The sequence below is a fragment of the Ochotona curzoniae genome, unplaced genomic scaffold (genome assembly GCF_017591425.1).
Source record: "Ochotona curzoniae isolate NIBS_2020 unplaced genomic scaffold, NIBS_Ocur_1.0 scaffold_2453, whole genome shotgun sequence".
NCBI lineage: Eukaryota > Metazoa > Chordata > Mammalia > Lagomorpha > Ochotonidae > Ochotona > Ochotona curzoniae.
The window spans coordinates 21,332,048-21,347,292 of NW_024467094.1; the positions used below are offsets into that span (position 1 = coordinate 21,332,048).

Sequence of the window (15,245 nt, forward strand, 5' to 3'; positions counted from 1 at the left end):
CCATGATGGGGTTCCTGGCTCCCACCTCTGGTCTGGCCCAGACCTTGTTATTACAGTTACCTTGTTATTACAGGGGAGTAAACTAACAGAGGGAACATCTGTCATTCTGCCTTTCAATAAACACACACATTTAAAAAAACAAATCACTCAATTCTGAAAATCTTACTAAATTTAGATCGTAGATGTACAAGCACTATATCCTGCAGATATTGATTCCACCCCACCCCTACCCACCATGTAATGGGTTTTATCTTTACTACAGAATATAACCAATTTTATATTCCAATCATAACTCGAGTTTTGAGAGTAGCTGCAAAAATCAAAAAGTTTTTACCTGATAATCCTCTTCAGTAATGAAGAGGTTGTTTAATGACTCATTCACAGATTTGTTGTTGTGGTTCTGAACCGAACGCAAATAAGGTTTCACCAGTGGTAGCTGTTTAACCTTTAAAATAAAGTTAGAGACATAGCCAATTGTTAAAATTCCAGGGACAAAAGTTATATGACCTTCCAAACTTAATGAAGTTTGGTTAAAAATTATTACCTTGCTGAAAAAATTGACAGCACGAGTATGATCCAATCGTGGAGACAGCACCATCAACAAATCATTTAACAAAAGTGGCTTGAACTCCAAATAGAACTGTATCGCTCTGTAGTATAGTTCCACATTGGCAACCTAGAAATGCAAACATCAAGTCACTCTTGATGAGCTTTCTCCCTCTGATGACTGCCTTTCGAAGAAGTAACATACCTTGGTAATGATATCTTTGAACTGCCCTTCTTTCCATGCATCAGTTGGATGATTCATCATGGTAATTATGGCATTATCATATTCTTCATACTTATCATACAAAAAGACCAGTTCTGCCCAAAGATGGGCTTGTTCTGCAGCTCTTAGCACCTACATATAACAAAGATTTAATTGTGTTATATATGAATCTAATTTTAACTAACAGCCTAAGAAACACAGCACACACATTCTAAACTTAGTTTTACCTACATCATGTAATCAAATAATGAATGCTTACCTTAGGAATATTGACTCTGGACCAGAAAAGCTCCAGGTGTTCCCTCATTTTCTGTGGCTTAAATTTAGAATACAGAATGGCTAATTCAGTGAACATTCCCATGTGAGCTCGCTCAAGTCCCAGTGCTGCTTCCAACATAGTTATCAGCTCTTCAAAATAACCACGATCCTAAGTAAAAGAAATATCCAGTTAAAGAGAAGAACATTTGTGGCAAAGGAGCTTAGTTAATAGAAAAGATTCCTGTTCATTACCTGGTAGTAGTTGATCAGTTCCTCTAATTCATCTGCATGCACAACAATATGCAGCCCGCACATCTGAGCAAGACGGAACTCTTTCCCGTCTACACAGGCAAAGCAGACCTAAAATAAACATTTCAATTATGTCAGTTTAAATGTAAATTACAGCTACTTAAACTTATCAGTATAAAGCATGTTTCCAAATAGAATCTTAATCGTTCATTCAAATTTTAGATTACCTCTTTCCATGTTCGAGTGCTGTTAGCTTTCCTGGCTCCATCAACTGCTGCCTGATATTCACCCAAGTGAACCAGAGTGGATGCCAAGCGTCCAAAATTAGAAACATTGTTATATAGCAACTTAGCAGCATCATACATTTTTTCATCATAACAACGATCACCAACCTGGAAAGAAAAAAGATAATCCACATTTGGTTGGGTATTAGCTTTTTAGCTCAATCCTTTTTTTAAACTCACATCTTAATCAAAAACCAACCTGTTTTCCTTGGAGTTCTTTAATTGGGATATTTTGGTTCCAGTAAGTTAATGAACTTTCTCCACTGTTTTTTACAAGATGCCTATATTTAGTTTAAAAGTCAGAGTTACAGAGACAGGGAGAGAGACTGGCTGATTGATCTTTCACTGCCCAGATGACTGCAATGGGCAGTGTCGGGATAGGTTAAAGGAAGTAGCCAGGAGCTTCATCTGGGTTTCTCGTGAGCGTGGCAAAACTCCTGGGAAAACTTCCGCTGCTTTTCCCACACTATCAGTAGAGAAATGGATCACAGGCAGAGCAACAACATGAACTGGTGTTTGTATGAAACTGGGTCACAGATAAAGGTTTTATACACTATGCCAAACACTAGCACCTATTCTTATTTATTTGAAATGCAGACTTGGAAACAGAGAAAGAAGATGGAGAGAGACAGAGGGTGACAGAGTATTTAACAATTTTGAGTATTCTGGGGGTAGGTATTTGGTCTACCAGTTAAAATGCTACTGCACAAGGCTGGCAGGATGGTTCAACTGGCTAATCTTCCCCTGCAAGTGCCAATATCCCACTGGGACACCAGTTTACATTCCAGCTGCTTCACATCCCATCAGCTCCCTGGTTACACGTTGGGAAAGCAACAGAGTGGCAGGCACAAGCCTTGAGAACCTGCACACTTGTGGGAGACCCAGAGGAAGCTCCTGACTCATGACTTCAGACTGGCTCAGCTCTGGCCACAGCAGCCATTTGAGCAGTCAACTAGCAGATGGAAGATCTTTCTCTCTCTCCTTCTCTGTCTGATAAAAATAAATCATCAATTAAAAAAAAAAAAAGCCATCACAATGCCTACACCCATACCAAAACTGCTGGATTCCAGCTCTGACTCCTGTGCCAGCTTCCTGCCAATGTAAACCCTAAGAAATAGCAATGCTGGCTCAAGTAACAGGGTTTCTGCTATCTATGTCTTTTACTGGGGTTGAGTTGGGGCCCTGGAATTCAGTCCTGGCTACTGTGAGTTTATGGGGAGTGGACAGTGAAGCAGTTCAGAGTTTTCTATCTCTAATAAATAATTAAATAAATAAATATTAAAAGAATATTTAAACAGAAAACCCACTTGCTGGATATGAGCATTATTTGGTCCATTGATGAATTCTTCTAACTCTGCAAGACGGTTTGTTTTAGCCAGTGCAAATATCAATTCTGTCTCCACGTAGGACTCTCGAGCCTTCTTACGGGCCATCTGCAGATATTTCACCAGTTCTTCCCAGTTTCCTACAAACAGAAAAAATAAATCCAAGCACTAGCATCCAAGCATACTTTATCACCCAAGAAAATAAGAATTGCTTCAAATTGCCTTTTCAAGGAAACATGAGACAATGATAAATGTAAACCATGAAGTGTACCTAAAATTCTAAAGATCCTATAAAAAAAACTTTCATATTATCACTGACACCTGTCAAATTCATGAAATGAAACCTATCTTCACCTAGATTAAGATGGAAACCTCTATGTTTTTCAGAATTCAATTCCTGAATCAAAATAAAAAGATAATGCTAAATCAATCTGAAACACAACAAGGTAAGATCTCATACCACTTGTATTGGCAGCCTGAACAACTTCCATGTATGACGAAGGATCATCGGCCTTAATGTAAGAATCAATGGCTTCTTTGACCATTCCTTTCTGCAACTGGGCTTTTGCAAGTTGACTCCAGACTGCAGGTTCATTGCAGCGCTCAGCAAACTCATAAGCCCGGTCCAGGTTTCCAATATGTTCGATCAAAACCTAGGAAAGCCATTTTAATATTATAGTTACAGTAAAACGAGACCTATCCAAAACAATTATTTAGGCTGCTAGCATTGTACTGCCTTTTTACTCCTTAACAATCAATTATGCCTGACCTCAAAGGCCAATGCATACTTTGAATCCAAAGAAGGAATTACACTAATCCAATTCACATGGAATCTGAGCAGATACCTGCACTGCTGAAGTATTGACATCAAATTTCCGGAATATCGCAAAGGCCTCTTCAAACAGCTCATTACTGATGGCAATATTGGCAATATCTGGTGCATCATAATTATCCAGGCGGTTAATATATTCCATGACACGTGTACGATCAGCCTTAATTGCAGTGAGAATGAGGAGATTTTGCAAATTCCTGTAATAATAATAATTAAAAAAACATACTATTGCTTCTCCAAGAGAACACTGACTGGTAGATTAGAGTATAGCGGGACAGTCTGGAGGCCCCGGAATGGGAGGCCACAGAGCATGTGGGGGCGAAGTTGAGGACACTGAGTGGCTCCTTGTCACCAAGCTAGGCCCCTGGTAAAGGACATGAAGATCAAGTCCCTGGAGGACATCTATCTCTTCTTCCCACCCTGCAAGAGAGAGATGTCCTGTCTCAATGATGAAGTTTTAACAATCTGCCTGGGCAAAAGCACACACACATAGTGGGCAGAGAATCAGCTTCTAGCAACTTCCACCACCTAGGCCAACAATGGCTATGTCAAACTGCATCCAAGGGGTCACCATCATTATGGCCAAGGTCTCTGTTATTCCAACACAAAGAAGTTACTGGGGAAACAAAATGGGTAAGGCCTATGCTATGTTTGCAAGGTGGTTGGATGCTATGGCTGTGGGCTCTTGTGCCCCAGACCTGCCCCCAGAGGCACCTGGGTTCATCTTGGCTCCTGATCACTCAAAAAGCATCTGCTGATGGCTGATGTTGATGCCTATCATCACACCTGAGCAACTTTGTCAAGGCCACCTCTGATGACATCTCTAAGACCTACAGCTACTTGACCCATTACCCTTGGAAAAAAACTGCATCCACCCCAATTCTCCTAATAAGGAATTCTCCAACCACCCTGTAAAGACCCACACCAGGGTGTCTGTGCAGAGTTCTCAGGTTCTAGCTGAGGCTACAACATAGAATTTTACACAAGAAAAATAGAGTGAATTAAGAAAAGGAGAAAAGGAAAAAGAAGGGTAGAAGAGTGAGAAGGAGACATTTAAATGCAGTATTTTTAAAATTTTTGGTAATAAATATCAGGTATAGCTACAGAAGGGGCTCTGTCTCAAGAAGCATGATGGGAAGAATATTACCAGAGAAATTAACTTTCTCTAAAGTCTCCCTGTTCGTTCTCCAAACTAACATGTCAAAATTGAAGACTGAATGTAAGTAAAAATGAATCCTCTGATTGCATACCTATGTTCACTGAATACAGAGTTATCAAGGACTATTTTTTCCAGGAGTTCAATGAGTTCATTAGGAAGGTCTGCAGTCATGAAGGCCTTGACAGTTACTGACACTTCTTCAGGGTCCTGAGTCTCCGACAAGGCTGTCTGCACAACCTACCGAAAACACATAAGGAATACAGAGTGATTATTAGAAAACGTTATCTAGTAAGAGCAATTTAGCCTTTCACTAAAAAACCTGAAGTATGTAGAAATGAAAGGAAGAAATACATTTAAATTTAGTACTCCGTGTGAATATGTATTAAAATGTAATTCTTTGCTTCTAAAAAATTACCCTAACTATATCTTTTCTCTGATTGATGTATTCTCATACTAATACTCATGATTATCATTTCAGTAGGTGCATATAATTCAATCTCAGAGATATAGAATTATAAAATGAGTAACTCCTTTATTATCAGCTATTTGTATAGTGCTCAGATGTAAAATGAGTATCACTTCCAAGAATCTCATCTACTTAGGAATATTCTTTGGAAATGGTTCCTAGGAAAGAAATAAATAATTAATAGCTTTTTATCTGTTCTTCTCCAAGATATTTTAGTTATATCTTTATCAAGAGAATTTAATAATTATAGTAACCCACAAGTTTTAGAATTTAAAAAACACACTTTGAATTTTACAAAGGTACAAAAGCCGTTTATCTCATTTGCAACTTGATATCTTTAATGATATTCAGCATTATCCACTTGGTCTTTTGTATTTTTTCACTTAGCAATTCTTGTCTTTATTATCTTGATTTTTTCCGATTAATTTAACTGAAATTCAGGTAACAATGATTCACAATTTTTATTTTCCACTTAACTATGATGGACTAAAAGTTTATATAATTGAACTATGTCTTGGCAAATATTTTATTTTTCTTTATGTAATACACATAATTATATAAATTTACCTAGATTTATATGTAATTTTTATTTTCTTCTTCTTTGTTTTTTGTTTCACAGTTAAATATCCATCTAAGTACAATGAGTTAGTCATAGTCGGAAAGTGGAATCAAACACTTCTGCCAGTTTACCTGGTCAATGAGAGGCCTCCTGTAGGGATTGCTTTCCAGGAGCACACTACCCCACAACTCCGGATCCTTTCGACGGACCAGGTAACGAGAAAGGCTTTTGAAGAGAGAATTCTCATTGCAAACCTAGGAAAAGATTAATTTCAACGTTAAAAGTAAAGATTTTTGGAAGCAATGAATTCACCCAATTTTTCCTAAACCTTGATCATTTCCGCCCTGATCAACCATATAATCATTTTAAAAAATGTTAAACAAGAAAAATTACAAAAAGTGCAGATTTTAAGTGACTTTCATTTTAAATGTTATTTCCTGTCACTTAAACAATGCTTATTATTTTACAGAAAAGAAATTCATTACTTTCACATATAATCTTTTAAGTCACATGCTGATTTTTCCAGTAACATTCAACCAAAAGAAAAAACAAATGGTTGCTACCTGGAGGTGTTTAAAAAGCTCCCTGAGGCAACAAGAATTGTGGCACAGCCTACAGTGCCAGCACCCCACTGGCTCCACATCAGAGCCATTCCCTGTGGATGAGCCTGAGAAAGTGGTGGAAGATATCACAAGTCGCTGGATTCCTGCACCAATGTGGAAGACCCAAAAGAAACTCCTGGCTTTTTCCAGAGCCAGCTCCAGTCACTATGGCTATTTGGAGAATGAATCAGAGGGCGGAGAACACTCCATCTTCTCCCTCTGTAATTCTGTTTTTCACATTAATAATAAATAAACAGCTGCCCAACGTAGCCCTACTCCAGGGAGCTGTCTACTCATGCCCCAGTACTACTTTATTTTCATTACAGAGGCTTTGTGAAAACCTACAAAAATTGGATTAGGTGAGTTTATCTTTTCAGCTATGTTTTTAGTGTTTTGCTAGCTATTCTTGGATTTATTCTCCATATATAGGAATTTACATACAAACGAATTCCTGGCTCTGACCACTGAAAGATCCTAGAAGCAAATATATCTAGAGCTTAGGTTGAGTTATTAAAAGTTTTGAAATTACAGTACTTGAAACAGAGAGAGAGAAAGGAGAAAGACCACACCTTGACTGATTCACTCCCCAAATAGTCACTTCAACCAGGGTTGATCCATGATAAAGTCAGGAGCCTTTAACTCTGTCTGGTGTCCCACAGGAATGGCAGAGGACCCAGTAATTGGGCAATCTTCAGTTTATTTTAGGCACATTAGCAGGGAGCTTAGTCAGAAGCAAAGTAGCTGGAATACAAACCAGCCCTCCAACATGAGATGCCAGTGTTGGAAGCAGCAGCTTAACATGCTCTGCCACAATTCTGGCCCCAGATACTGGGTCACTAACAGTATGTCTTACTAAAAGGGATCAGAGTCCCTAGGAGAAACGGTCAATGGAAGTGTGCAAATAATGAAATCATGACACAGAAATGACACTAATGTTTCCATCAGCCAAAAAAAAAAATTAATTTGACTGTGAAAACAAACAATTTTAACCCACTGATAAAGCAAGAACCCATGACTACGAATACAAAATGCTAATGATCAATGTGGAGTCAGAAAATTTGTAATTTGCAACAAATATATTAAGGATAGTTTAAGTAGGAATCAATCAATACATATTATATTGGAGAATATTTGCATGATCTCAAGTATCTTCACATAACTTCAAGAGGAAAAATAATAATTATATGATCAAGTAATTGTACAACTTTAAAACAGAGTACAAAGAGGACAAATGGATACCATGTTCCTCTCTGGATTTAATAGTTTAAGTCAAAGCAGCTCTTAAACAGCATTCTAGATAGAAATAATTTAATCTAAACACACACACTCCAAAACACACTGCATTTTGCTTTGTTCTTAAAGAGACTTCAGGGATTGGCACTGTGGTGTAGCATAGCTGTGATGCTGGCATCTCAGATGTGCCAGTTTAAGTCCCTGCTACTCTACTTCCCATCAAGCTCTCTGACAACTGCTAGGAAAAAGCAGTGAATGATGGCCCAAGTGCCTGGGACCCTGACATCCACAGCAAACACCCAACCATCGGACGAAGACCTGTCTTTCCATCTTTTTGCTCTTTGAAATAAACAAAAAAATATCTTAATATTTATACTAAACACATAAACCTGGCAAATCCATAGGTAGCATATTTTGATAGTTATCAGGAGCTAGCAGTACATAGTATTAACTATTAAAAGAACTTTTTAAAGATTTATTTTAAAGTCAGAGTTACAGAGAGATCTTCCACCACTGTTCATTCCCCAGATGGCTGCAATGGTTGGGCTAACTCAGACCAAACCAGGCACTTTATCAGAGTCTCCCATCTTTCTCTTTTTATTTTTCCCAAGGCCATTAACAGGAAGCTGGATCCAAAGAGGAGCAGCCAGAAAGAACTTTTAACTGGCACCCAAATGGTGTCAGAGACAAGCAACTTTGCCTGGTATATCACAATGCCAATCTCTTAAAGAACATATCTTTTAGGCTGTTTAAAGAACACCTGTTTGGGTGAAGAAAATGGAACTAGATATAGGTTTAAACTCTACAACATTGTGTTGGTACTAATAGCCATTGAATAATTCACTTTTAATTGCTTTCTCTTACGTTACAAATATTTAATCTTAGGAAAAAAGGCTACAAATCAAAAACACCTTTTTTAGACTCCTAACATAGAACAAGTCTACATTGTTTTTCATGACAGATACATTTGTAAAAAAAATATTTTCACTTTTTCCAAGTGAAGCTCCAAAATTGTTCTGTATTAACCTGAAACCACCCCAAGGTCTCAAAATTCAGTAGCTCAACAAAACCAGTTTTAAAAAGATGCACTCTTCTCTGCACATACTAAGTAGTACTTACGTTTATAAGCTCCAGATCACACTGGCCGCGTTCATAAGCAACACAGGCCAGATGTGGGTCTCTCTTCTCACAATACTTTCCCACAACACGGCTGTCATAATAGGGATTTTCACGGAGGAATCTCTCTGGGTTGTTATTACTGTCTATGTAGATTTTGGCTAACGCATTGTGAGTAGCAGGCTCTTCACACCCTTCATGAATTCGGGCCTCCAGCCAAGGCAACAGCAGTTTCAATCTAGCAAAAATAAAGACCATACATACTGCTATTACTGTGAATAGCATACTTTCTATTATTATTATGTATTTTTCTGAAAGTCAAAGCTACAGAGAGATCTGTTAATTCACTCCTCAAATGCCTTAAATGGCCAGGTCTGGGCCAGGCTGAAGCCAGGAACCAGGAGCTTCCTTTTGGACACAAACTGGCACCAAAATTTATGGGCATGCCCCACGTAGGAGGTTGTGGCCCTGAAGAGCATATTTTTGACGTGCTATCTATATTAAATACTTTATAGTTAAACACATTCACATAACTTAAAAATTTTTTTTTAAATTCATTTGAAATGCAGAGTTACAAGGTGAAGGGTCAGAACTGAACACACAGAGACAGTAAGAGAGATCTTCTCTCCACTAGTTCACTCCTCAAACGCCCACAAATCCAGCAGGCCAGGAGCTACTTCCAGGTCTCCCATGCAGCTGCAGGGAACCAGGCACTTAGGCTATATTCCACTGCTTTTCCAGGCATATAAACAGAGAGCTAAACTGGAAGTGGGGCAAGCAGGGCAGCAACAAAATCCCATATGGCTGCTTCATTGCAGGTGGCGGCACAATCCGCTATGCCACAATTACTGCCTGAACATTATGTTTAATTCTCAATAATTCTATTACATATTGGGAAACAGGATGCCAAAAAGGTTAAATTTCCCAGAATTACAGACATCTTCCCTATGTGCTTACATCCACGTACAAATGAAAACAGATCTGTGGTGGTGCTATAGAGAGGCAGGTAAAGCAAATGCCTGCAGAGCTGGTATCATGTAAGGCCCCAATTCAAGTCCAGGCTGTTCTATTTCCAATGCAGCTCCCTGATACTGTGGTGAAATCAACTGGCAGAAGATCTCTCCCTTCTTCTCTGTAACTCTGCCTTTCAAATAAATTAGATCAGAAGATGTTCCTCTTTTAGTATTATACAAAACATACAGAATTTAGAAAAAATTATTTTAGCGGTACGATGGGGATGTGGTTATGATACAGACCAAATTATCTCAGGCTTCTTTCAAATTTAACACCGTTAACATGTAGCATTACTGACGGCTAAAGGGGATATAGTACCCTAAAGATATGTTGAGAATACATGCTGGTAGCTTCAGAAATTCCAGGTTTAATAGTTATAGTTATCATGTCACCAAATGACATGAATTTGCTAACATATAATTTATATTCCTATAGTCCTGATAATCATGCTTCCTTAATTCGTTATTTAAAACATTCAAAAATAGCAAGAGTAAAAACATGTTTCATTTCTTTGGTTATGAAATTCATATAGTTGTTACAAACATTCTCACTATGGGCACTGACATTTTTTTTTTTTATAAAAGCAAAAATCAAGCTACAATGACATATACAAGGCATGATCTGCCAGCTCAAAGTATGAAGATTAGCTATGTCTAGATAAATGAGATAGGCGACCTGAGCCTACTAACATCATTCAGTACTTATTGACCAAATTATTATGTTTGAAATATGCGAAATTTTTTCATATACTAAACATAACACATTCAATCTGTTTCTAAATGCTAAATTATAATGACCTAAAATCACCTGAAACCAGACTCAAACTTCTAAATCTATATTATAAGGTAAATTTACTATACATAAATCCATCTTTGAAACATATTACAAACTCTGTGAATACTATTATTAGGCTATCAAAGTCAATTTCAGTTATAATTAAACCAATTAATTTTCTTGATATTCTTTCATATAGCTAGTCTAACATGCCACTGTAATACTAACCTAGCAACCTCTTTTCCTGTATCAGCCCTTCTCAAAGTTTAGCTAAAAAAATTTTGTCTTACAAGTTTTAAATGGCTTTATTCTATGTTCTACTACATTACTGGAAACTCATAATTCATATCACATAAGGTATTGCATATTAAATATGAGTTAGACCCAAAGTGGCATAAGAAATTCCTTTCCTCTTAGGCTGGAAAACATACATTATCAGCAAATATAGTTACTAAATACACTATTATTATGGCTATCTTTTATAGAAGCTTATTATAATAGTTACCACTAAACCAATCCACACAGCTAAAATTATAAACATAGAAAACAGTGATCAACTAGGTTAACATATTTTCTACATGACAGCTATAGTATTTCAGGAAACCTTCTTTTCAGGTATATCAACTAGCCACTGAAGTTAAGTCTCTCTAGGGAACTATTCTCCATGCACTACTGAAGAACTCTGAGGTAACTGATCCATTGTATTTTGTTATCATGCCAAAAAAGACTACTCATTTATCCTAATGACTAAGATTAAAACAGTACTACACCTGTTTCTTTTTTCGACCTCAGCAACAAGCTCATCAGTGGAGAATTGACCTCTTACAACAAGAATCAAGTTTTTAATGACATCCTCGGAGCAGTCAACATCAAGTAATCCTCCAATAACCACAGGAAGTCGACTTGGGTTCACCTATGGTCAAAAGGAGGGGCGTAAATTAAAGAGGAGTTTTAAAAAATAAAATCCATTTCCTTTAGCTTTTAGCTTCAGTAAGACAATCAAATTTGCAACCAGCCATGGGAATTCAGCAGGAAACTCGGGTTATAACAAGTACCAGAAGCACATATCCTGATCTTCTTCCCTGCTGGCTTGGTTAAACTTGTTACTCTATACATCGTTCCTAATGATAAATATGTCCAAGGAAGTTACAAAGAATGAGAATGGAATACTGCCTTATCTGGAGTACTTCTATAGCTAGAAGGCAACGTGCCTTCTAGTTCAAGGCCTTTATACAGTATCTCCAAGTTCTGATATTTGAAAGATAAAATTCCTGGAATGTAAGAATAAAACCCAAGAGACTATGTTTAAATTATCTAAATGTTACTTACCTTCTGTACATATATCTCTATATACTTCTGAAGATTATTTCTGTACAAATAAAGCACCAAATCATGGACAAAGTCAAATCGATCACACACAATGATAAGTGGTAATTGATCTGTTAGTTTTGCTTCCTAAAAAAAAACAAATATAAAGAAGCCTTAATTTCTGCTTGTATGAGGTATCAAACTTATGCAAAATATGAAAATTTGTGCTATTCTATAGGGAGAGGCTCACAGAAGCTTGTCCCAACACCCAAGTGTGCACAACCATTCTCATTACATTTTTGTTGAATAATAAAGATTCATGCAGAAAGTTTTGAAGTCCTGCCCACATATGCTTTTTATCAAAAAGCAATAAAAAAAAATTGTGAGCTACCAGTACCACTCCAGTATAAAATCACTGCATCAGGACTGGTATAACAACATTTCAAGTAAATTTAGTGGTAAATTAGTAACTAGAGCCACAATGCCAGAAATATGGCATTAGTAACTCATTTCTTTCAGACTAAAAATTTCTTTTCTCTCCTCCCCATTTCCAACCTATATAGTCAGCTTTTAATATCAAATATAAACAAAGCCAGTTAGGAATAGCATGATAATGGCATGAATTAAATATAGCATACATTGCTGTGTAAGAAAAAAGCCAGAAAAATAAAAAAGCACTTTAAAGAAATAGCATCTTTAAACTGCCAACTGCTTTTACAATTACAAATATCAAACTACAAACCTACTTAAAGACTGACACAGAAGATGTTACAGACAGATAGGTAAAACCTGTACTGGGCATTTACCTGATACAAGTCCTTTTACATTCCACAGACATAACGCACAGCACAAAAAACAACAGTTTCCATCAGGAATTCATTTATACACAGTACAGTATTTCTCAAGAAATGATTCCTCTATACCAGCCTACTAAAGTAAAAGAACTAGGAACAGGACTTTTCCCAATGATAGCCCAGATTAGAATAAAATGATTCTTAAAAACTAAAGATTCTTAAAGATTCATAAAGACACCAAATTAAAATTAATGCATGAATATTAGTAAATGATGTTTTCATGGCAGAAAACTGAGCAAAAAATATCTGAGCTATGCTCAATTTAAAAAACAGCTGTGAATCTGAAATAAAGTCCAGCTTCAGATTTTTTATATTAAAGAAAATCTAAACCAATACTTGTTCAATATTGTGGAAACTCTGTACTACAAGCTGCTACAATCCTTTCCAGAAAAAAATTCTGCAGTTTGCTATGCTAAAAACTTCAATGTGCCAAGTTTTTCAACTAATGAATATTAACGAATTGATAAAACAGCACACTGGTCTTTTTCCTTATTGACTGATATGCACATAAAATATTATATATTATTTTATCACTTAAGGGAAAAGCATTCTTGTAAATAATTTATCATTAATAATTATATTCACATGTATGGGTATTTATGACAACTGAGACAATGATGACAAACTGCACTCCAAACGAAAATCTGAAAAAATAGATAAACCCAGGATATTTTCTTGACTATCTACATGTGCAACATGATTTGAAACATGAAAGTAATATTAACACTGTAAATTATTTACTAAATAGTTAAGTAGTCTTTAGTTATAACAGTTAAATATTTTAAGCCCAAACTGAAATTAGGTAGACACAGAGGTTTTCTTAAACATGAATTTGTCCATTTAACAAATTTTTATTGAATACCTATATACCAGAGTCCATTCTTAGCAGTGAAGATATAGCAGGGACCAAAGAGTAAGCATTGTGCATTCCCTCAAGGGACATATGATCTAAAATAAGAGACAGTGTCTACTATGCTAGTTGTTCAATAAAAGAAGGCAAGAGAACAGGAAGGTGAGAACAATAGGAAGGCAAGAGAACAGTCAGTTCTATTTTCTATAAGATAACTTGAGACATCCTTCCTATGACATCTTAGCAGAAATGTGAAGAAGGTATGGAGAGAAAAGTTGCCCAGGACATAAGCAAAGTCCTGGGGGCAGGAAAGCGTTGTGGAAATTAAGGCAGTCAGTAGCTGAAGCAAAACCAGCAGCGAACGAATATTAAAAACAAGATCAAATGTAATAAGGGGCAAAACATGGGTCTCAAGACCAGTTCCACACTATAAACAAAAAAACTGCAATTCCAGAAGCTTAGAGCAGGATTCAAATGATACTTAAATGACAATGCTTCATCATTTTGTTTTTGTATTCCTTGAGGTTAGTACACGACTGGCATTCAGATACTGAAGACTAGTTTCAGAAAGATACATCATGATCAACAAAGTTTACATATACTGCCAATTACAATTCACTAATACCTAAAAGTTACCTTTAACAAAGGCAATTATTAAGCAGCACTGTAGCTACTACTAGAGATCAATAAACAAGTAAATGGTTTTCTATATTCATTCTAAGAAATTAGTGAAAACAAGAGCATCAATAAAGTTCTTAGATTATTTAAAAGATACTAGATTCTTCCTTAATTCATACTCGAAGAATCAGGAACAACTTAAAACCAAAAAGACACAAAAAGACCATATAGGAAAAAAAAATAGATGAGTCCACTAATTATCAAAACCCATTAAAACAGCTTATTAATAATGGTTGCCACTGAAATATCACAAGCACTCACGGTGCTTGTTAAACACTATTTATGACAGAAGAAATTGAGGCAGATCAGTTAACTTTCCTGAAATATTAACTAGACATATACTGAAAGAATAAATGATGGTTAATATTTCAAAGAAACAGAATTCAAGACAGGTGGGACTAGCTCAAAAGTTCACCTAATATATTTCAAACTTGTACCTAATCCACAAATGTGAAGGGGAATCTACATTGCATTAGATGCTACGTGATAGACAACACATGACAGAACATTCTAGTATCCAAAGGATTTTTTTCCTCAATATTAAGAATATCATAATAAACCAGTAAGCTTCTGCTTTACATACATACATACTACTCAAACAAGAAGATCCAAGACTAAAGAAATTGTAACTGAAGTATAAAAGCTAAACTTAATAGAAACAAAGATAAATCAGCTAAGAAACTGTATTTTTTTTTTAAAAAAGCAAAACAGTAAAGATATGCAAAAGAGGAAGTTAACTAGTGAGTGTCATAGGTACACTAGCCAAGCAGAGAAATCTCTCATTTGGAGGGATTTTCCCCCAACAATTGAAGCTTTTGGGTCAAAATAAGTATCAGTCAAGTTACCCAGAAAATTCATGATGGTCAAGACATTATAAAGCCACCAGAACCATTAAAGGTAGAAAATTCTTCATAA

At 36.3% G+C, this 15,245-nt stretch overlaps 1 protein-coding gene across 3 annotated transcripts in view; it reads right to left on the reverse strand.

The window, feature by feature from the left end:
- CLTC (clathrin heavy chain) overlaps nt 1-15,245 on the reverse strand; it is a 68,375-nt gene that overhangs the window by 9,370 nt on the left and 43,760 nt on the right. For all 3 annotated transcript variants that reach the window (XM_041000960.1, XM_041000959.1, XM_041000957.1), the window contains exons 15-28: nt 11,970-12,095; nt 11,411-11,553; nt 8,856-9,090; nt 6,033-6,155; nt 4,968-5,113; nt 3,731-3,914; nt 3,346-3,538; nt 2,868-3,025; nt 1,504-1,668; nt 1,280-1,387; nt 1,029-1,196; nt 752-901; nt 545-676; nt 335-445 (exon numbers count right to left, since the gene is read on the reverse strand). In XM_041000960.1, the coding sequence (XP_040856894.1) occupies nt 335-445; nt 545-676; nt 752-901; nt 1,029-1,196; nt 1,280-1,387; nt 1,504-1,668; nt 2,868-3,025; nt 3,346-3,538; nt 3,731-3,914; nt 4,968-5,113; nt 6,033-6,155; nt 8,856-9,090; nt 11,411-11,553; nt 11,970-12,095 (2,142 nt within the window). The remainder of the gene's footprint in view (nt 1-334; nt 446-544; nt 677-751; nt 902-1,028; nt 1,197-1,279; nt 1,388-1,503; nt 1,669-2,867; nt 3,026-3,345; nt 3,539-3,730; nt 3,915-4,967; nt 5,114-6,032; nt 6,156-8,855; nt 9,091-11,410; nt 11,554-11,969; nt 12,096-15,245) is intronic.